The sequence below is a fragment of the Bidens hawaiensis genome, unplaced genomic scaffold (assembly GCF_021521415.1).
Source record: "Bidens hawaiensis isolate Kalapana, Puna unplaced genomic scaffold, B.hawaiensis_p1.1 tig00419396_1, whole genome shotgun sequence".
Classification (NCBI taxonomy): Eukaryota; Viridiplantae; Streptophyta; class Magnoliopsida; order Asterales; family Asteraceae; genus Bidens; species Bidens hawaiensis.
The window spans coordinates 1,575,416-1,598,669 of NW_027504847.1; the positions used below are offsets into that span (position 1 = coordinate 1,575,416).

General features: G+C 34.4%; 1 protein-coding gene and 2 pseudogenes across 2 annotated transcripts; all 3 read right to left on the reverse strand.

The window, feature by feature from the left end:
- Positions 1-5,422: 5,422 nt before the first annotated feature.
- LOC143608627 (F-box/LRR-repeat protein 14 pseudogene) lies at positions 5,423-10,534 on the reverse strand (annotated as a pseudogene). The gene is made up of 2 exons (XR_013149293.1): positions 9,161-10,534; positions 5,423-5,490 (listed from the first exon to the last, which is right to left on the reverse strand). The product of XR_013149293.1 is annotated as an F-box/LRR-repeat protein 14 pseudogene (transcript).
- LOC143608629 (F-box/LRR-repeat protein 14 pseudogene) lies at positions 5,475-6,900 on the reverse strand (annotated as a pseudogene).
- A 4,746-nt stretch (positions 10,535-15,280) lies between the features above and the next one.
- Positions 15,281-21,071, reverse strand: LOC143608626 (BRAP2 RING ZnF UBP domain-containing protein 2-like). Its single transcript, XM_077083622.1, has 12 exons — positions 20,783-21,071; positions 19,613-19,728; positions 19,089-19,197; positions 18,885-18,996; positions 18,669-18,766; positions 18,375-18,481; positions 17,403-17,640; positions 17,245-17,298; positions 16,527-16,676; positions 16,188-16,252; positions 15,802-15,856; positions 15,281-15,442 (listed from the first exon to the last, which is right to left on the reverse strand). The coding sequence occupies exons 1-12, from the start codon at positions 21,038-21,040 to the stop codon at positions 15,341-15,343; spliced, it is 1,464 nt and encodes a 487-aa protein (XP_076939737.1). The 5' UTR covers positions 21,041-21,071; the 3' UTR covers positions 15,281-15,340.
- Positions 21,072-23,254: the final 2,183 nt, after the last annotated feature.

The following is a 23,254-nucleotide window of genomic DNA, read 5'->3' on the forward strand; positions in this document are numbered from 1 at the left end:
CAAGGAAGTGCATCAATAGGGAACTTCGAGTCAAGCTCCAAGGCGATGATTGCTAGGAATGCCGAATCAACGGTACCGGATTGGGAAGATGAACAATTTTAGGAACTCAAGAATCCTCTAAACTTTGATGGGATGGCCTTTATCAATGAAGCTAGCACCTCTTCAAGCACCTTCGATGGGATTTCTACACCTGCCTCGCTCATTCCCGAGGTACACAAACTTTGCACTCAAGACTGTATAGATAAAGTTCTTCACTATAGAAACCACAATGCTAAAATTCTTGAACAAATAGATAGCATTAGAGTTCATAATGAAGATCTTAAAAAGGCTGCAAAGATTTACACTACTAGAATTAACACTCATGGTAATGATATGGTAGATCTTAGGGAAAAAGTTTCCATTGCCACAAATTTAGCCAAACGTTATGAAAATCATGTAATTGAACTAAACGCTAAAATTGTTAAATTAGAAATTGAATTAACCGAAAAGAAAATTGCCATAGAAAACTTTGAGTTAGCTACCGAAAAGCTGAACAAATTAATTGGGTCATAAATGGAGTTAAGAATAAGACTGGAATAGGCTATGATAGTTCTGTTGTACCACCGCCTTTTAACAATAACTATACTAGTCTTCCTCACTTTGATTTTAACTCTCCTCCTGATGAAGAAATGGTATTTGTCATGTGTCTATATCAAAGACATTTGTTCCTGCTGCTCCCAAGACTGTTAATTCAGCTAATACTTCAGTTAATCCTAATAGCGATTCATCTTCTGTAGCAGGTTGTGTAGAAGAAAATGGGTGTATGGAAACAAACATGGGTTATGGAGATAAAAACTTGCTTTTTGATTCATTTATTATCAAGCCTGTATGTAATAATATTGTTTCCAAAAACATTTTGAACAATGATGTATTTGATGAGAGTGTTCATGCTGGCACTGCTCTTGAAAATGAAAATGATGTCTTTATTTCCGATAGTGATTGTGAAACTATTTTTGATGAAACCATTGTTGATAGAACTGAGCATGAAAAGGTATCGGTGAATGATAACTTACCTAGCTGCTCGTCAAATGATTGTAAAGTTGAGGAACCTAAAATTAATGAAAATCGTTTTGAAAAGGAAAAGGCAAGTACATCTGGCAAATATTTTCTACCTCATAGAAACAATTTCTATCAATCCACCAATCAACATTATCAACCTCAACTGTACTATCAATTTTATAATAGCTACTATGGTTATTATCCACAAGATTATGTTAATTCTTTCTATACAAATGTTTTTGATTATCGGGGTTATCTAACAGCTTGTTTGTTCCCGTACAACCATCTCCTTATTCATCACACAACCTATGTGTTATAATTCTGACGGTTTCTATAGGGAAGATAGAAGAAAACTTTGTTTTGTGTGCGGTAACCTGTCTCACCTTGCAAGACATTACAAGAGCTGGCATAAAATGAAAAGAGAAACGAAGAGTAGGTTTAATCAATTCCGTTCAAGAGCTAAACCGAGCTCAAGAACAAGAAATGACCAACCTGACAGTTCTACCAGCAAAATGGATGTGAGATCCAAAAATAAAAATGACGACAAACCTCCTTTTTGGACAACCAAGAAGGAGAGAGCAAAAAGAAATGTGAAAACTGAAAAGTCTGAGAATTCATCAAAAAGAAAGCAGCAAAGAAATCCAAAGATTGAAATATCCGAAGATGGTGTTTTAAAACCAAGAAGAAGACAGTCTCAAAAAAACTTTTAAAAATAGAAACCTGCTCGTGCATGGAATCCTAGAGACTGTTCTTCCGATTATTACACGTCCCGTAACTTCATTAATAAAAAGGAGAAAAGGAATTTGACAACCATGTGGTTGACCCTCCCGAGACAGCTAAGTCTCGGGAACCCCTATCTAATTAAACTGTTAATGTGTGTAGGGTTAGTCAAGGCATTATGTAAATAGTATATGGTATTTGGATAGTGGTTGTACCCTTCATCACTTATCTCTTTGCACCTTATAAGTTCCAAAGTCTGGAGATGTTCACATCCACAAAGAGCTTCCAATCCAGCATTATTAAAACAATAAGCACCGTCAAGCAACAAGCTTTTCACCGGGCACATTTTTAACCAAACTTAAAATCCCTTCTAGAGAAAACGAAGGCAATTACGAAAACTCTCCATCTGCGAAAGATATTGATACTGACTCAAGCTGTGTTCAGTTTTCGGCCAAGGATATTAAACTATCGTCCGTGAGTCAACACAAAGGTGTTTTCTTTGTGACAGCCAACACAAAGGTACTTTCTTTGTTCATTATCAATGTTATAGAACCGTTTACAACCAGCAGCTCCCAGAAATTGAGCACAACTATACACCGATCCAATAGAGTAGTGGTAGATTGTGACAATGCCAACAAGAGTTGACATTATAATAGTCTTTAAAGACTTTTTTGGCCACATAAAGATCATTTGAAGGTGTGATATGATTCTTGAGAAAGATCATTTGAAGGTGTGAGATCATTCTTGAACTTCGAATGGTTATCAAATACTTCATTATTCCAGTTAAAGAGAAATAAGCAAGCATGACTAAAGAAGAAATGGATGGAAATTTATATTTGACGAGAAAATCTAGAAAACTTTTGTTAATAGATGAAACAGGGAGAAGCATAGATAATCCAAGGCAAGTACCAAGTTCTATTTAAACAAGTCGATATTTTTAACGTTAACCCACGGCTATATGTTTGAAATTCAAATTTGTATACGTTACTTTATTAAAGAAAAAAGTGTTTAAAAATAACCGTTGGACAAAAACATAGTTAATTAATAGTTTGAAATAAGAAAATCTCATAGCATGATACAAAAAAAGCTATTAATTTCACATGGAAATAGGGAGGGGCATAGATAACCCAAGGCGAGTACCAAGCACTATTTAACAAGTCAAGATTTTTGACGTTAACCAACGGCTAAATGCTTGAAATTCAAATTTGTATACGTTACTTTTTTAAAGAAAAAGTGTTTGAAATATGACCGTTGGACATAAACATAATTAATTACTAGTCTGAAATAAGAAAATCTCATAAAACGATCAAAAAGGCTGTTAATTATACATGTAAATACTCATTACTTTTAGTAATGTATTCAAGTTCAGCTAATATGTTAGAAATTCAGATACAAATACGTTATGGTTTCAAAGATAAATTATTAAAAATTATGGACTGTTGTATATAATCATAATCAACAAGTAGCGTCTTTTTTTTTCTTTCTTTTTTTTTCTAGAAAAAAAATCACACAAAATGAAGCACAAAAAGACCAACTAATATGCTATTACACGTGGTCGGCTAATATATTGTTCGTCGTTTAAACGGAAGATAAGAAATTTATTGTGACTTTAAAAGTCAAACTTGCTCATTTTCTACTCTTAAAGTCCTACAAAGCTAAATCAATCCACTTTTACAAGTTTTTATTTACATTTATATATTTTTGAGAAAAAAGTTAAACGAGCCTAAGCTCGGCTTGAGCTCGTGTAGTACCTTAAATGAACCCGAGCTTGATACATAGAAATCCGTAATAACCAAACGGTTGAACTTATGCCCTAGCTGAAAAGGGTAGAAATCCCTAACTAATTCACAGGTATTGTAGCGACTGTAAAAGAACCAAGGTTGTAGAAGCAGATAACCAGACTTTGTGAATTAAGACATAAGTGACCGTTATGGGCACAATGATTGAGAAGCACATAAGGGACTACTTTGGGAGGGAATGGATAGAGAAAAAAGGGGAAAAGAGTGGGTTGTTTGATATAGAGGTGGACCAGGCCAGTAAACGAACACAAACAAGGGCATGTTCATGTTCGTTCGTTTAACTTTAAATGAACACGGACACTTAATCGAGCACATATTTTGTGTTCCTGTTCGTTTATTTAAAAAACGAACATGTTTGTGTTCGTTTGTTTAAATTCTAAACAAACAGGTCACGAACATAAGTGAATAAAATAAACAAATATATATGAACAAATATGATGTAAAGCCAAATAAAAGAAAGAAAGAGGTAAATGTAGTTTGCATCCTATGGTCGACACCAAAACGCGACTTGCAATTTTCTCGCTTCTAGAACCCCCAACGTCTGCAAACCCGGCCAAACGTTTACAAACTGTTAGGAATCTTCTCAAAAGACCATCATACCCCTGCACTTTGCATCCATGTGCTTTTGTGATATATAAATTTTGAACCCTCATTGTTTTAGACATATTCCCTCCAAAATTGTAATAAATCAAGTTTTGACTTTTTTGTTTGACTTTGATTTGACCCAATTAACTTTCACTGATCCAACGTACTAACTGATTAAGAACAAACAGATGATAAACAATCATAACATATTCAATCCAACTGATTTACCTATACAATTAACCGTGCATTTACTAAATTACGTTGTTCACATTGACTAACCAGATTAGCCTAAGCTCCAAATTATTAAACATACAATTAACCTAAGCTCCAGTTTTGCTAGCAATTGCATGCCTACTTGTTAACAGTTAAAAATGCGTAGCAATTTTGCATACAGTATTCATACTAACTTATGATCTAAACTAACCTGATTAGATCTAAAATGCAACCACAATATTGCATACAAACTGCAACTAAAAGAAATCTAAGATACAAATGGAACACAAAAGAAAGAAATTGAAGCCAAAATATATGAATGGTAAATGGAAACCAAAATGAAGAAATGAAAGATAAAATGAAGAAATGGAATCCAAAACTAAGAAATGGAAGCCAAATGAGTAAATAGGACCATGCGTGGTAAAATGCATAACTGAAACCTAAAACGAAGAAATAGAAAATGTATACAAGTCCAGTGGCTTGCAAGCTATGACTACTTATTATTGTTTTAAATTAATGGGAGTTATCGTGTGTTTGTTAAGTGTGCATGATATGATGCTATGTTTGAATGAAATGTTTATGCATGTTTCAGATATTCAAAAAGACACCGGAAAGAATCGTGGAGGTCAAATCAACCACGATTTGCCTTGATGCCTTCAGTCGTCCGACTATCCAAGACAAGTGCACATAAACGAACCACCCACTGATAGCAATTACATAGATTGATCTCAAGAGATAATTAATTTTCTCTTGCCAAGAACAAGATTGGTTTCATTGATGGAACCATCAAGAAACCGTAACGCCCAATCAAGGCCTGATAAGGAAATGGAAAAAACGGGTAAAGAATCTCACAAGAAGAAAATTCGGATATAGTGAGTTAGTAACCATGACAATTCTAAACTATCAAATCCCTGAAAAACTTTCAGATGGGTGCATAATGTTACCAACAGTTTAACATTAACCCAAAATATTAACAAAGCAAGATGATTCGACATATCGCTAAGATGATACATGTAACTTGCAATTTACCAGTCCATAATGTTACCAAAACTTCATTAGCCCAAATTATTAAGATAAAGTCTTATATAACCTCCTAAACTAATAGCAACAAATTAAAATATCATAACATAACTAGCTATAAGACACGGATTTAGCAGCACCTTGCACACCATGCAACGACACTTGAGGGCAATCTTTCACTACAAGTTTTCCAAGTTTGCACGAACCAATCAGTGGCTTGAACCCTTCATCACTTATCTCTTTGCATCTTATAACTTCCAAAGCCTGGAGATGTTCACAACCACAAAGAGCTTCCATTCCAGCATTATTAAAACAATAAGCCCCGTCAAGCAACAAGCTTTTCACCGGGCACATTTTAACCAAACTTAAAATCCCTTCTAGAGTAAACGAAGGCAACAAAGAAAAGTCTCCATCTGCGAAAGATATTGATACTGACTCGAGCCGTGTGCAGTTTTGGGCCAATGACATTAAACTATCGTCTGTGAGTCTTACCGGGTTGTCCCTCGGAAGTGAGGAATCTGAAGGGAGTCTTAATGAAACAACCCGTAGATTTTTCGAGTTTTGGGCTTAGCCCGATGATGTCAGAATCTTGTGCTCCTACACACATGTCTAAATGAATTTTCTCCAACTTTTTGCATCTGTACAAAAGACAAGTGAGCCCAAATTTCCCGCAATTCGTTAGGCTAAGTTCCACCATATTTTCACACCGGGCCTGCAGTTTTTGCCATGTGATAGCAAATATCTTATCAATTAACAACAAACTGAATATGTCTTCTGGATGAGTTTCAAACTGCAAACGCTTTAAGTTTTGCCAAACGCCCTCTTGTATAACGACATCACCTTCCGTAACACCCTTACAACTTTTTATGCAAAGATCTAGAAGCGTTTTTTTTCCATTCAAGAAACGAGATCCACTCATAGTCACTAATATTCGAACAACCAATAAGATGGAGTCTTTTAAAGTTTTTGCGGCCCGAAATAATAGAAACTAATCCAGAACTCGTAATTCCAGGGATCACGTTTAGTTTTAAAGATGAAAGACTAGAGCATGAAGCTAAGGAGCTAAGGCCAGCATCGGTTATGAAAGTGCAATGACTTAAAGTGAGGTCGGTTAAAAACGAACAGATGTTTGGGAGTATGGAAAGACCCGGGTCGTCTAACTGTTTTCCTGATTCTGGTGTCCACCCGGAATACGTTACTTCAATTTTCTTTAAATTTGGGAACCTGCGACATAAAGAAGTCAAAGCTTCGTTTGCAGGGTTTAAGCCACAGCCAACACGAAGGTGTTTTCTTTGTTCGTTATCAAGACTATAGAACCGTTTGCAAGCCAAAGATAAGGAATCTCGATCATTTGTTTTATCGATTCTGCTGAAAATCTCCCAAATGAGTTGATCTGGAAGATTGTCCATAAGGACCTTGTTTTTCTTTGATTGAGACATTAAGACCTGTAATGGGAAGAAAGAAGTAACTAAGAAAGCATACACGATTTTAATATACAGACCAAATTTTAAAAAATATACAGTACATTATATTCAAAATAAATGGTTTTGAATCCAAAATGACAAAAAAAAAAAAAAAGAGCTACAATTTTATAATTGTTTAATCCGATAGACGCCGATAATTTCAAAAGAAATCTGGTAGCTGACTGTTTATCCGGTAGCCGTCCGGATATCAAAAAACTAATTTTAAAAAGAAAAAAAAGGGGTATCCGCCTTTTTAAACCGGTAGCTGCCAATAATATAAAAAATCCAGTAGCTGACGGGTTTAAAAATGTCGGTGGCCGTCAGGATTTTCCTGTAAGATTATCAGAAAACTAGGCGGCCCACAATATAAATCTGCAACTTCTGTGAGTATAAGTTGCAGCCTGTTACACCTCATAAAATTTGCAGTCCCAAACGAATAAACAGATTATTACGAACGAATAAACAGCAAAAGCGCAATTACCTTACAACAAGGATCAAATCAAAGCGAAACGAAACGAATTCATGCCATCATCTTCTGTAAGTATAAGTTGACAAGTACAGAAAGCAAAATATGTTGGATCAAACCGGTTCGTGTTCTAATAAACAGGGAGGGGCATAGATAACCCAAGATGAGTACCAAGTACTATTTAACAAGTCAAGATCTATAATGTTACCCAACGGCTATATGTTTAAAATTCAAATTTGTATACATTACTTTTTTAAAGAGAAAAAGTGTTTGAAATATGACGGTTGAACATAAACATAATTAATTATGGTCTGAAATAAGAAAATCTCATAAAACGATCAAAAAGGGCTATTAATACACGCGGAAATACTCAGCTTTTAGTAAATTAATTATTCATGTTCGGCTAATATGTTAGAAATTCAGATACAAATACGTTATGGTTTCAAAGATAAATTATTAAAAATTATGACTGTTGTATATAATCATAATCAACAAGTAGCTTCTTTTTTGAAAAAAAAACACACAAAAAGACCAACTAATATGCTATTACACGTGGTCGGCTAATATATTGTTCGTCGTTTAAACCGAAGAGAAATTTTTTATGACTTTAAAAGTCAAACTTGCTCATTTTCTACTCCTAAAGCCCTACAAAGCTAAATCCATATAAATCCTTGTAGGTTGTATATATAGGACAATAAGTCAAATGTTTGGATATATAGTAAGTTGTGCGAGTTTCTGGATCAAGCAGTCAGATCACGACAAGCTTTTGTGCTGTTTTTGGTGAACATTGATCGAACGAGAAGCCATAAACTGACCAAGTAGCGGTCACGTTTCAGAATTGACATTTTGCTGACACGCCTTAAACATAGTCGCACAAATTTAAAGTTTACACCAAGCGCGACTCGTGAGTTGTTTTTTCAAGCTCTGGCTCGGCTAATTTATTATTCACTAATTAAATTGTACAAGTTTTTAATTACATTTGTATAAATTGAGAAAAAAGTCAAACGAGCCTAAGCTCGGCTTGAGCTCGTGTGGTACCTTAAATGAGCCCGAGCTTGACTGTGCAATGTAAAACTAATACATAGAAATCCCTAATAACCAAACGGTTGAACTTATGCCCTGGCTGAAAAGGGTAGAAGAACCAGGCTGTAGAAGCCGATAACCAGATTTTGTGAATTAAGACGTAAGTGACCGTTACGGGCACAACAATTCGAGAAGCACATTATACCCTTGTACTCTGCGTCCATGTGCTTTTGTGATATATAAATTTAGAACCCTCGTTGTTTTAGACCTTTTCCCTCCAAAATTAAAAATAAATCAAGTTTTGACTTTTTCATTTGACTTTCATCTGACCCAATAAACTTCATCGATCCGACATACTAACTGATTAAGAAAAAACTGATGCTAAACAATCATTACTAATTAACTGATTAGGTAGGATCCAACTTTGACTTTAATTGTTCAGATTGACTTAACCGATTAACTGGTTTAACCGTTGGCCTCTTGGTTAATTAATCCAAGCTGATCCAAGAACAGTTAAGTGATTATCTAACTTATTGATTAACTGACTGATTAACTAACATTTGACTTTTTGTTTGACTCCAACCTACATAAACCTAATTAACTGATTAAGCCTATATCCAACATTCAACAACCTATGTATCCAAAGTCATACAACCTGCAACTAATTTTATTCATCTTGCAACCACATTGCATACAATTAACCATGCATTCTTACTAAACGACTAACTTCACCAGATTGACTAAACATAGAGATTTGTGAGGTCGACGGTGAGAAGTTGCCACTTTCGTCCAAAAGATAGAACCACAAATTAAACAGTTCACAAATCTAAGACATTGAATACATCCATGGGACCATAACATAGCTAGCTATAAGACACGGATTTAGCAGCACCTTGCACGCCACTCAACGACACTTGAGGGCAATCTTTCACGACAAGTTTTCCAAGTTTGCACGAACCGATCAGTGGCTTGAACCCTTCATCACTTATCTCTTTGCATCTTATAACTTCCAAAGCCTCGAGATGTTCACAACCACAAAGAGCTTCCAATCCAGTATTATTAAAACAAAAAACACCGTCAAGCAACAAGCTTTTCACCGGGCACATTTTAACCAAACTTAAAATCCCTTCTAGAGATCTCCATCTGCGAAAGATATCGATACTGACTCGAGCCGTGTGCAGTTTTGACCCAACGACATTAAACTATCGTCCGTGAGTCTTACCGGGTTATCCATCAGAAGTGAGGAATCTGAAGGGATTCTTAATGAAATGACCCATAGATTTTTCGAGTTTTGAGCCAGCCCGATGATGTCAGAATCTTGTGCTCCATTACACATGTCTAAATGAATTTTCTCCAACTTTTTGCATCTGTTCAAAAGACAAGCGAGCCCATTTTTCACGCAATTCGTTAAGCTAAGTTCCACCATATTTTCACACCGGGCCTGCAGATCTGGCCATATGACATCAAACATCTCCTCAGTCTCAGTTAACGAACTGTATGTGTCTTCTGGATGAGTTTCAAACTGCAAACGCTTTAAGTTTTGCCAAACGCCCTCTTGTATAACGACATCACCTTCCGTAACACCCTTACAACTTTTTATGCAAAGATCTAGAAGCGTTTTTTTCCTTCCAAGAAACGAGATCCACTGAGGGTTACTAATATTTTCACAACCAACAAGATGGAGTCTTTTAAGGTTCTTGCAGCTCGAAACAATGTAAAGTAATCCAGAACCCGTAATTCCAGGGATCACGTTTAGTTTCAAAGATGAAAGACCGGAGCATGAAGCCAAGGAGCTAAGGCCCGCATCAGTTATGGAAGTGCAGAAACTTAAGGTGAGGTCGGTTAGAAACGGGCAGATGTAGGGGAGTATGGAAAGACCCCAGTCCTCTAACTGTTTTCCTGACTCTGGTGTCCACCCGGAATACGTTACTTCGATTTCGTTTAAGTTTGGGAACCTGTAACATAAAGAAGTCAAAGCTTCGTTTGCAGGGTTTAAGCCACAGCCAACGTGAAGGTGTTTTCTTTGTTCGTTATCAATGTTATAGAACAGTTTACAAGCTGACGATATGGAATTTCGATCATTTGTTTTATTGATTCTGCTGAGAGTCTCCCAAATGAGTTGATCTGGAAGACTGCCCATAAGAACCTTGTTTTTCTTCGAGTGAGACGTTATTGAAACCTCTGAAGTGAGAAAAAAGAGCATACAATTAAGTTTCCATGATAAAGAACAAATTATAAGAATCTACAATACATTCTTGTTCCAATTTCAAAAACAAACATAAAAAAGAAGTTAGCTTTTGTTGATTATAACTGTTCAAAATACCAGTAATACAGATAGCTTGGTTTAAAAAACATGAGGAGCTCCAAGGCGTTAAGGCATTGCTTATATGCTCAATGATATTATTAACTAACCCTAAATCAGATAATTTACCTAATAGTTTTTGCATTCTTCGAATACTGAAATAAATATTAAACTTGGCAACATATACAGTAGGGGTGTGCGTGGTGCGGCTCGGTGCGATTTTCGGCTAAAACCAAAACTTCGGTTTTTGAAGTTTTTAAAAGCGTTCGGTTTCGTTTTGGTTTTTTCGTTTTTTATCATTTGAGCTTGAAAATTTAGGCCGAAAAAAAAAGTTGGCAAAAAATAATGAATTTAGGTATAAATAATTTTGTTAATTGTAAAATAACAGACTATTATACATTTGACCAAAAATATCTAAGTTACATATTTATTAAATTCTTACAAATTACTTAATATAAAATATAAAAAAATAAAAATTTATGAATTCGGTTCGGTTCGGTTTTTTTGGTTTTTATTAAATGCAAAACCAAAACCGAACCGTTAGTTCGGTTTTTACAAAAATCTAAAACCAAACCATCGGTTTTTGTTTTGGAGCGGTTTTTTTCGGTTAGGATTTTTCGGTTCCGGATCGGTTTTTCGTTTTCTTGCACACCCCTAATATACAGATCTAACTAGACAAAAGTGAATTACCTTACAACAAAGATCATATCAAATCAAAGCCAAACGAAACGAATTCATGTGATCAATGATCTTCTGGAATATAAATTGTAATTTGTGAAAAAAACTACAATACATTCTTGATAAATTGGAAATAAATAATCCCACCTTTTGTGTATTGGCCGATAATAATCTCACCTTAAAAAATCTCTCTCTACCAACGGTCTAACCTTTCGATTATTTTTCTCACAATGGACCTCCGTTAAAAAAACACTTAAAGGTCGTTAAGTGTTTTTACAAATTTCAAACCGATGTTTTAGGGCTTTTTATCGGAAGAAGGGCCTAATGTAAAACTTATCTCGAAACGGTGATCCAAACGACGAAACAATGTATCAATTTGAGATAAGTTTTACGTCAGTTGACTCGTATCCTTCTTCCGATCAAAAGCCCTAAAACATCGGTTTGAAATTCCAAAGAACACTTAAGAAGTGTTTGTTTAACGGAGGACCATTGAGAGAAAAATAGTCGAAAGGTTGGACCGTTGGCAGGGTGGGATTATTTATTTCCAATTTGCCTATACATTTTTTCCCCAAAAAACCATAATAAGATAAGAAGCTACAATTTGTGGTTTATAAGTGCTTAAAATACATATCATAACAGTATTAAAGGCTGCAACAAGACAGTAAGTAATAAAAATAGCTTGGCTAAAAAAATCATAAGGCCGGCGTCTAAGCAGTTAATGCGGAAAAGTATCGGAGATACTGGTCAAGGACTGATATTTGAGATATCGGCAATTTTAATATCTTGTAAAATTCATATATATAGAAATTTAACACTAATAATTCAGTATACTGATACTCTCCTACTAATCTACTATTAACAAATAACCTTTTTGCAACTTTCAAAACACTAAAAATCAAAGCAAGTAAGAGCTGATTAAGACTTAAAACACTAACATTGAGCACTAAAACTGATAATTAAGACTTAAAACACCAGTGATATATTGGTCCATATTACCGATACTATTGGTATCGATATTCTGTTGAGCGATATTTTACCAATGAACCGATAATATCAACTGCATCACGGCGTATAACAAAATGTGAGGCGTGAGGCAAGAGCTACAATGAGTATATATAAACACATTGAGCATATGTGTGTGTGTGTGTGTATGTATGTATGTATGTATATATACAATTGTTGTTCAGGTGACTGTTGTAAGTAACCCTAAATCATCACATAATAATAATAATAACAATATAATAATAACAAAATCAAATGCAGAAAACTTAAACCCTAACTAAAAGTTTATTACCTTAGAAGAAGAAGAAAGATGGAATCAAAGCGCAACGAAACGAAATGTATTCATGCTATGATATAGTATTGATATAATATTAATATTAATATAAATTGTAATTTGTTCGATTTTACCCAACTTCAGTGAGTATAAAGGCAAAACGGGTTGGATCATTTGAAAAGGCAAGGATCCTTCCACACTGGATCCTTTTTTGTCACCTGAATCGTGTCAGTTTGTGTTGGCCATCGTTTATAGTGCCTCGTATAGGCTTATACGGGTCGTATAGGCCTATACGGCCGTACAGACACTTTTTTATAAAAAAAAATGATGACCATATATACAATATATGTGATTTATACGGGTCGTATTTGGCTCGTTTATCTTAACGGGCTTAAATGTTGAGCTCAAGCTTAGCTCGTCAAAAGCTCAAGACTGTTTGGGGCTGGTTGACCCAGCTTGTTTATTATTAAATTTTCTAAAAAAATGAGGTTTTTTAATATTCTAGGCATACTTGTTGTTTACATATAATAAAAATTTAAGGTTTTTTTAACATCTAGTGCACATACATTAAAATAAAAGTGCAACCCAAAATACATAATGTTCCAAATTACTTTTAGCGTAAACTTATCAACCATCATAAAAATCTTTCATGTTTTAAGCTTAGAAAACTGAAAATCTGTCTATACAGCTCGTATAGGCTGCAAAAAGCTGTTTTTTTGTCCCCTTGTCTGGCATGCGTACGCTATACGGCCGGTATAGGCCTATACGAGCCGTATAGGCATGTGGGGATGGTGTATGAGGATCACATCCCTTTGAAAATCAATTACCCGTTTGTTTCACTTAAAATTGTATATAATATTATTAGGGATATTGGATTTAAAATTTTGAATCATTGGTCGGCGTTAAGTTTAACTTTAAAAATGCATCACAATAGTTCCAAGTTTTAGGATATTGGCCGCCAATGAGCTTTTCACCAATGTAGTTAGATTTCGTTAGTTTTTTAGAACAACTAAAATAAAAGTCGTCTTCATCGGTAAATTTGGATACAAATGCGTCTTCGTCGACAAGTTTGAAGAAAATATGGTTGTCGATGGGATTGTGAAACCCGTCGACGTCAGCGAGAACATTCCAAAGAGAGTCGCATACGACGTTTTTGAAATATCCATAAAAGTTGTCTTTATCAACGGTTTTGTTTCGAATCTTGCAGGAGAAGACGGGTTACAAACACGTGGCAATTACTGATTGGTCTTTAAGAATCTGTCGTCGCGAATTCCAAGAAGTCGTTTGTGGCAGGTTTGTAGGGGACGTTTCTGAAATTTAAAAAAAATGAGTACATTTAAGGAATCTCTCTTCTTAAAAGAGATATATTAAAAAAAATTCTATTACTCCCTCCGTCCCATTATAAGTGTCATAGTTTGATTTTTCAAGTTTTTATCGTTTAACTTTGACCGACAATATTTTTGATTGTGTTTTATAATACTTGATGTAAAATATATGAATGGATTGGGTTTTAAATGTATTTTACATTGATATATTTTTTATCAAGTATTATATGACACAAACAAAAATATTTACGGTCAAGATTGCAAAAGAAAGACTTGAAAAGTCAAACTAAGACACTTATAATGGGACGGAGGGAGTATTATCCATCCAACCATATCAAACATTTAATAATGTTATAAATCATTCATAATAAACATTTATTATAATTATTATCCTTCATTTTGCTTTGACCAGAGGTTGTCCTCAGCGTGTTGCGTTGATCGCAAAGTTTAAACACACATAAAACATAGTATAACACGTCGGTCATAAGGTTCAAACACACATAAAATATAGTACACGACAATAATTTTGCGGCCACACCATCTTAATTTTTTGTTTCTTGATTTAGTATGAAATCTATAAATACAAAAATATATGTCTATTTTAAAAATAAAAAACAAAACCAAAAAAAAAAGCCACTGGCAGGTTCGAACCCGAGGGTTGCATATCTCAAGACCATAACAATACTACCATAACAGCTTACCTTTATGTTACTTTTGTTAGTTTCAATTTTTAAATCAATAAATATATAAACTACTTTCAAAATATTAAAAAAATAAAATTTAATGGCTGCCATGTGACAGCCAATGATTAGACCTCCAAAATCTACTGTAGCTTTAGGTTTATTTAAAAAAAAGTTTATTTAGTTATCTGAAAATTAAAAAGAAATAGTTATTTGAAGACTAAAATAACTATCTATAACCAACTAATAAATATTCATATTTAAACGTATATCATATATCTAAAATATATTATTTTAATATCATTATTTAATATGAGAGAGACGGGAAAACACAGGTTGAAGAGGCCTAATATGATAACAAGCATCCTCTTTTATCCTCTTTACGTAGTAATACTAAGATTTTCTTTTAGTAGGCGTAAAAATACTCCTTATTACCATTAAGGAGTACCGGTTATGATGAACACAAGTTTGTGTTATGGTTTAAAGAACTTTCGAAAGATTACAAGACGAAGTAGTGATATCTATATCTTATACAAGATATACCATAAAGAAAACATATGATATAATTAAAAAATATTTATAAAGTTTAAAAAAAAAAATCATTTTACACCTTTTAAATGTTTGTTTGATGAACCAACAATGATCATGAGATACAAAGAGTTGAAGATGATAATGAACAAACGTAACACCAACTGTACCTATCCATTGTCATTATATACACTCTACAAGTAGGCTACTTGAGTAAAATCGATTCACGCGGATCTCGTCTCAAGTGATAACCCGTCACCGTTCGATGTTGCAGGCTGTTCTTCTGATGCATTTGTTTCTTCAAGCGAGAACATCAAACTTTGAAGCTGCATAACACATGTGAAGGTTGGTTGCATATTAGTAGCAATTTACTAAACATATCGTGTTCGGGTTGGCCAGTTTAATTAACCAGCATCATACAACCCTTAACGGTTTTACAACTTAAAGACAACGTGTTTACAATCCTTCAAACCGTTAGACACATTTTAAAAACTAGGTTAAACAGATCGTGTTCCAACCCGCCAAAATGACACAGTTGAAACCCTTGTTTTTATAATTCTTATTTAATACATTAATTGTTTATAAAACTAAAAATAATACAAAAAAGCGTTTTGACAACAAGCCCAACCCGGCCCGATTGGCTGCGCAATAAAAGCACCCTTTCAATCCATTAACCCATTATTACCTGAGCTTCAAGTTCTTGTATCTTTTGATCTTTAATCCTTAAAGCCTCTTTCTCCCTACAAAACCAAAAATAAAATTAAAAACTGGTGTTTTTCGTTATAACATTTATCTTGTTAAAAAATTTAAGCTTTTGTTACTAGGAATGAGCTCGGTACCAGTACCGAAAATGCTCGGTATGGTACAATACCGGTTCGGCATCAGTACATAATTCAAAAAATCGGTTAAATACCGATACCGAACCGGACCGATCTCGAAACCTCAAAAGGTGGATACCGAAGTGGTTTCCCAAAAGTACCCGGTTTGATACCGATACTATTTGCTCATCCCTATCAGTTACAGTGAAAATAAAAGTTATTACTTGTTGCAAAAACCCTAATCGGGCCATACCTTTCTTGAGTTTTCACAATTATGCCTTCCCATATCTCCTTGTTTCTCAAAAGATTTTCATCAATCTGAAAGTTTAAAAACCAAAAAAGAATTATAGTTATAAGAAACTGTACTTTCGGGGGTGTTTAGGATTGCTTTTTTCACCAACTTATAACTTATAAACTTTTTGAAAAGTAATAAGGTGTTTGGAATTGCTTATATTGTGAGAGGAAAATTTTCATAAGTTACAATGTTGTAACTTATTAACTTAATGAGAAGTTATAAGGAGGTAAAATAAGGAATCCCAAACATCGGGATTGAATTTCATAAACTAAAAAGAGTTCGGAGATAAACGCTTACTTCATCAAGAAACTTCTTCTCTTTAAGGCCTTTATCCAGCTTGGCTTGCATCTTTTGCAATTTTGTATTCTTCTTCAGAGAATCGTTTACAGCGTCTGAGATATCCCTCTCGTTTTGTTCTTCAAACTCATGGAGTATAGATTCATAATACTGCCAAAAAAACAAATCTTTTGAGTTGCTAAACAATAAAAATGAAATAATTAATTTACTAGGTGAGATAGCAATCATGCCTGGTCAGTGAGTTGGCAGGTTAAAACTTTGAACCCTAACAAGACTCTTACAATTATTCAAGTCATCAGCCTAACCCGGAAATACTTAAAATCATGTAACCCGAACCGTTTAACCCATTTATCTAACAGATTCAAAGTTTCAAACGGGACGGTGAGTTGTAAGCAGGCGGACGGGTTGTACATGAGGGTAGGCAGTTTGTTAAAAACGGGTTAAGTGGGTTGATTGTGATCTGTTTAACTAAACAGGTTAACGGGTCAAACCCACTTGTTAGACAGGTTGACGGGTCAACCTATTTAATCAAGCAAGTCTACCTGAACACAACCAGTATATTAAACGGCTTTAATGTGACAACACAAAAAAATGATAAAACTATAACAGAAAGTGCCAACGACTAACAATATGACATAATAAAACTGTAACAGAAAGTGCCAAACTTAAGCAAAACGAAATGCTACTTTGTTCCTTGAAAATTAAACACTGAACTTACTATCTTTTGATTTTCAAGTTGAGTAGTGAGGAGCTCATTATACTCACTGACAATCTGCAAGAGAAACAAGGTTCATGATTTTTACCACCAAATTGTTAATTTTACCCATAAGTGAATGATCAAAATTGCACTATACTAGAATAAAGAAAAAGCAGTACAGATTCAACTCGGCTGTTCAAAAGGGCCTCACTAAATCCAGGGTCAGTATCACATCCACAATCATGAGAATGCTCAGTATGGTGATTCAGCTCAACCAGCTTTCCATCTGTTTTAGATTGAATTAAACGATGAACATAATTATCTCCAACATAATCCCAAACACGTTGTGTTTCCAGTTCAAGCGAGTAGCAATGTTGTGTTTCTTTCCAGTGTTTAATAGCATGCCCTTCTTTATACCTACACCAAAATCACCTGGTCAAACCACGTTCGGATCAAAACGGGTACATTTTATTACGGATCAAAATTGGCCGGTCCAGGTTGACTATGATTACATATAGCAATCATAGTTATTAAAAGCCCTCGCTTCTTGCGCCTAGGCCCATTTTTTAGGCGAGGCTAAATACATGTGCTTCTAGTTCCTAGGCGAGCGCTTCAGCATTGTCTATGCCAAGAACATGAGAAGATAAGAACCAAACAAAAGACACGCAAGGAGTGCCATTAAAACTTAGATCAAGGAGAGGTCAAAGGCATTATATCGATAAATTATGTTAAGTTCTGGAATTGCATCTGAATCTTGACTATTTTTAGAGCTTTTGGTACTTATTAGATGATATTAAATGTTATATAATAGCTTTTGTTTATTTTATTTGAAGAATAGTATTATTTTTCATATACGTAATAGACTTTAATTTTTTATTCAAGTGCGCTTTTTTTTTTCTTCAGGCCCTCGTTTTTTTTGCGCCTAGGCCCTAGGCAAGGCCTATGCGCCTTGAGTGCGCCTATCGCATTTGATAACTATGATAACAATGAGAATCTAAACTTTTTGAATAGAGAGATTAGTAGGTTTTATGCACTAAAATACATTTGGGTGTCTTTAGACCCATTTGACCCCTTAGAGAAGAAGTATAAAAAATGACCCGCATCGACCCATCAAAACTATCTCTTCTAAAAAAGCAAACAGTAGTTGTTACCTCCCACAGCCAACAAAACCACAAAGAAGACATATCCAGACATTTTCAGAGGTTTGACAGATCAAACACTTTGACTTTTCAGGCTGCTGTTGACAATAACGACATACCTGAAATAATATTAAAGCCAGATGATGACTAAATTGATCCAACTACAATATTATAGTTATATAAATGTTAACAATAATATTATCATGATTATTATGGTCTAATGACTTGTGTCGAGCAAAACAAATAATAGGCTTGTTATGACAGGACAAACAATATAAGGCAGCAGGCACATATCAATATACTTACAGGGCATGAAGAATCCGTCCACTTTGAAATACATGAGCAATGAAATGAGTGGTTGCACATGGTTGTCAAAATTCCACTCATATCTTGGTCCAATCTCTCTACAGAAAAAAGAAAAAAAAAAGCAATTCATAAAACTTTGTGCAGAAAAAACATTGTTGTGTGCATGAGACACATATATGCATATAAATTGGATGTAGAATCAGAAATAGTAAATACCAAGACAAACCGGGCATGAGGGTTGCTCTGTGTTTGCAGAAGAAGGTTGTGTGTGTTCAATTAGGCGCGTATATTGCACATCAACAGTGAAAAGCACACGACATGACTCTGTCTGCATTCAAACACGACAATTAGCAAAGATTTAGAATAAAACTTTACACCACAAAATGTTCAGATCAACTACAATTAGTGACAAAGAAAAACCTCCAGAGATGAGAAGCGCCTTCCATTAAAATGCTTATGAAACGCATCTGTTAAGTTTTGATCATCAAACGTTACCAAAATACTATACCGGTTCTCCATTCCATCATTCCTAAACCACAAAACATAAAAAGTCAACAAAACTACCTCTTAGAGAATCTGATACAAATACTTCCTTAGTCCATTCTAAATTTAAGCCTAAATTACTACATGTCGATTCTAGTGGGGGCAAAGGTGAAGTTTCTAAAAGTGGCAAAAAGCTTGTTAGGGTCCTAGGGAAGAGACAGTATAAGTTTGTAAGGTGAGGTGGGCATGAGTTTGTTAGATTGTTGAGGCTCCTGCCATTTGTGCATGGAGAGAGGGTAAATTCCTGGGAATCATTTAAGTTTTTGTATCGTCTCTTTAAATATTACTACTTCTGAGTTCTTAATCATAATCCTATCAACTGCTTCTCTCTATTTTCCTTTCTGTTTTATCACATTCCTATCCGAATCACTATTAATTACTAATTACAACAGACAGCAAACCTGACAACGCGCATTTCCAAAATATGATGAATAAAGGAGCCACAAAACTGACAGAAATCAGCATATGTCATGTGATTTGGCACCCCAAGTACACAGATAAGAGGCATTCTTCCAACCTAAATAGCATACAAAAAAGAAGTTAGAATCTCATCACTAATAACTAAAAAAAGAGAAAATATGTAGCCTCAAGTCCTCAACAAGTTACTGTTATCTAGAAATGTGCAAAGTCGGTTCGCTTCGGTTATGGGGGCTTAACCATAGCCATAACCATAACCAAGCTTCGGTTATGAAAGATTTCTTAACCACAACCAAATGGTCAGTTAGCCGTCAGTTATGGGCTAGTTTCTGTTAAGTTCAGTTAATTGTTAAATGTACTTTTTTTCCTTTGTTCCAAACTTAGTTATGAACTTTTGAAGCTAAAATATGCCATTACCAAGCTTGGTTATGGTGTTTCAAGCTATGTTATAGATACTTGCAGCATAAATTTAAATGTTCGAAGCTGGACATGCCATGGAAATATAAAATTTTGAAAAACACAAACATACAAAATTCGGTTCGGTTTCAGTTAAAGTCAGTTAACAAAAACACATTAACCGTAATCATAACCGAATAGTCTGTTAAACAGATTCATGTTCACCTAGCCATAACCGTCAGTTTTGTTCAATCGTAGTTAACTTTTTCGGTTCAGTTTTATCTACAATATCTCAATTCTGTTGTAAACCTTCCAGTATTTGTGATTCTGTATGTATTCTTAATCCTTTCGATTCAAATTATAACTCTAATATTAATAATAATCTTCATCTCTAGGTTATATATTCCGTTAGGCCTTTCTATTTCAGCTCGGCCGAGGTATTTAAATTCCCGGAGACGTCTCTGCCGGTTATATACTAATCAATCTATCTATCAATTATATAAATACAATAAACATCACTAATACATCAATATACACAAATAAAACCCTAACTAACAAAACTTAACGATCCACTAACAACAACAACAACAACAACAACAATAATAATAATAATAACTGAGGAGGATATTATAACTTTCCGGGAAAATGAAAGACTAGTATATCAATAAACACAAATAAAACCCTAACTAACAAAACTGAACGATCCAGTACCCATAATAATAATAATCGAGTATGATGATATTATTATTATAACTTACAGGTAAATTGGAAGACGAAGAAGCGGCATCATCTAGAAACAGATGCATGACGCCTCTGGTTTCTTCGATCCTAGGGTTTCCGGACGAGAACGGAAACGCTTGAGTGACGTAAGCGGTTGATGATGACGTGGATGAGTCGCCGACATCGGTGATCGGAAGCTTGCTGATGGATGACGGCCGGAAGTAGCCGTCGGCCACGGCGGAGGCGTGGATTGTTCCGGCGGTTGTTGAAGAAGAAGTGGTGGTTGCTTCGGACATTTTGGGTGACTGGTTTGTTTGGACGGACTGATTGCATAAGCTTAACTTTGAATTTCTTATTAGTATTAACGGTCAAAAATGACTATTTTACCCCTTGAAAGTCAGAAGTCGGGACTATTAGCGAATTGTCTGGTTGGACAAGAAATCTACCGAATATGTTGAACCACATTATCAATAACATAGTCATTTGAATCGTAAGAGCAGAATTCAACGTGGGGTAGGGAAATATAAGAGCATAAGTAGAGTAGGAAACAGAATATGTGCTTGGTTGTGCTTCGAATCGGGTAGAAATCAAGTGATGATGGTGGTGGTGGTGTGCGTGGATAACGAGTATAGCAGACTAGCAGGGGATAATATAGTGAGTGGTAATGAGGTTGCGAGAGAGCAAAGAATAACTAGAGTAATTTTTCATTTAACAAGGTTTTTAACTTAATGGGTAACTTATCAATCATTCAACCGTTAAGATGTAAGCTTTTGATGAAACAAACACCATCTATGTAGACCTGAACTTCTAATGGTTATATTCAGACCCAAACAAACAATCCCTTGTTGTAAGTAAATTATATAACCGGTAACATGGTATGTTCGTATTTCATTTTGGTACTCGATATAGAAAAATATACAATAAGTTAAAAATTCTTAAATGTAACATTAATGTTACTTGACATTAATGGATATTAACTTTTTTTAAGTGAGTGAGAACTCATCAAAATATTTCTACTAAAAACAAAAATATAAAACACCTTAAATTAACGAAAATATTAAACTTTACCCAAATCCCACCTCAATCGCTCTCTCTCCCTCTCCACTTAAACCCGACATCACCTAAGCTGAATCGGCCGCGACAACCGACTTACTCTGGATGGTTTAGTATGACAATAATATTGACTTAGTGGACATTATAAGTGAAGCTCTAAGAAACCAAACTTGAAATCGGCATACATTACAATTTTGTTGTCTCGTTTGTGAAGATGCAATAATTATAAATCTGTCTTGTGGTATTGAATTCAAATATAAAACATTTAAATAAATAAATTAGGATTCAGAAAATGACTTAATCGTAACAAATAGCTATTTCAAAAGCTACAAAACAACATGCCATCGTATGGACTTGGCAACCCACTTGTTTCGCTCTTCTAAAGAACGAACCCTGGTCAAGCTTTATTGAGTTTTCTGGTCTCAGCTCAGAAGCGAATTTGACTCATATTCATATGAATATGCTATATCTTTTAATGAACTCTGAAATTTCTTTCTTCACATAACAAAGTCACCGAATTCACTTGTTTCAATAGCGAACTTGAGATCTCTTTTCAAAAGGTGTTAGTTTGAAACAAACAAACAAAAACAAAACTACTCATGCAATCGATTTTTCAAGACCACTTACTTCTACGCAATCATTTTTTAATGTTGTCAAGATAATATACTTAAACATGTGATTTTGATTATTTTTGTTGCTATGGATCCTAATGACGTTGATCTCAATTTGTTGCTATTAATAGAAAAGGTTGTTTTATGAAACGGTCAACATTACAAATCTATTTATGTACCCACGTATTTAAGCCAAATTTTGTTTGCAAGTCTCATATAGTCATAGGTTTATCCAATGGTTTGTCTAACGTATAATGTCAAACCAATTTATATAAACTAGGGACATAAAACGCCATAACGTGGAATAATATTATAGTTGTAATTTTATTTTAACAAATTAAATTCTGTTTTTGTGCTAGTTAATGATAAAATGTATTATTAGGCAAAAAAATACCTTTTTTTAATTAATATAGTAATTGTATATACAAGTAGAGTAATGTAATTACTTTATAATGTGATTACATAATTACCCTAGTTGATTATCACAATTAACACGTTAATTTCATTTGTATTTGATTTAAACCCTTATCTTTACTATTTACTATAGCAAATGAAAATTTATATGTTATAGAAGTTAAACACACGTTTCAGTAATTATTTTATTTCTACGGTTATAACAGTGTATGATATATGAGGTGTGTTTAATAGAAAATTACGTAAATCTAATAAAGATTTATGTACTAAATGTGAGAAAAGGTTTAAAAATCCTTTTATATATTATGTTTATAGAATAAAGATAAAATACAAATTGTTTGCAAGTGATGTTGGGCTTTGATCCTAGTTTTGGATAGCAAACGAGCCAAGCTGCTCGTGAGCTATTTGAGATTGACTCACTAAAAGCTAGAA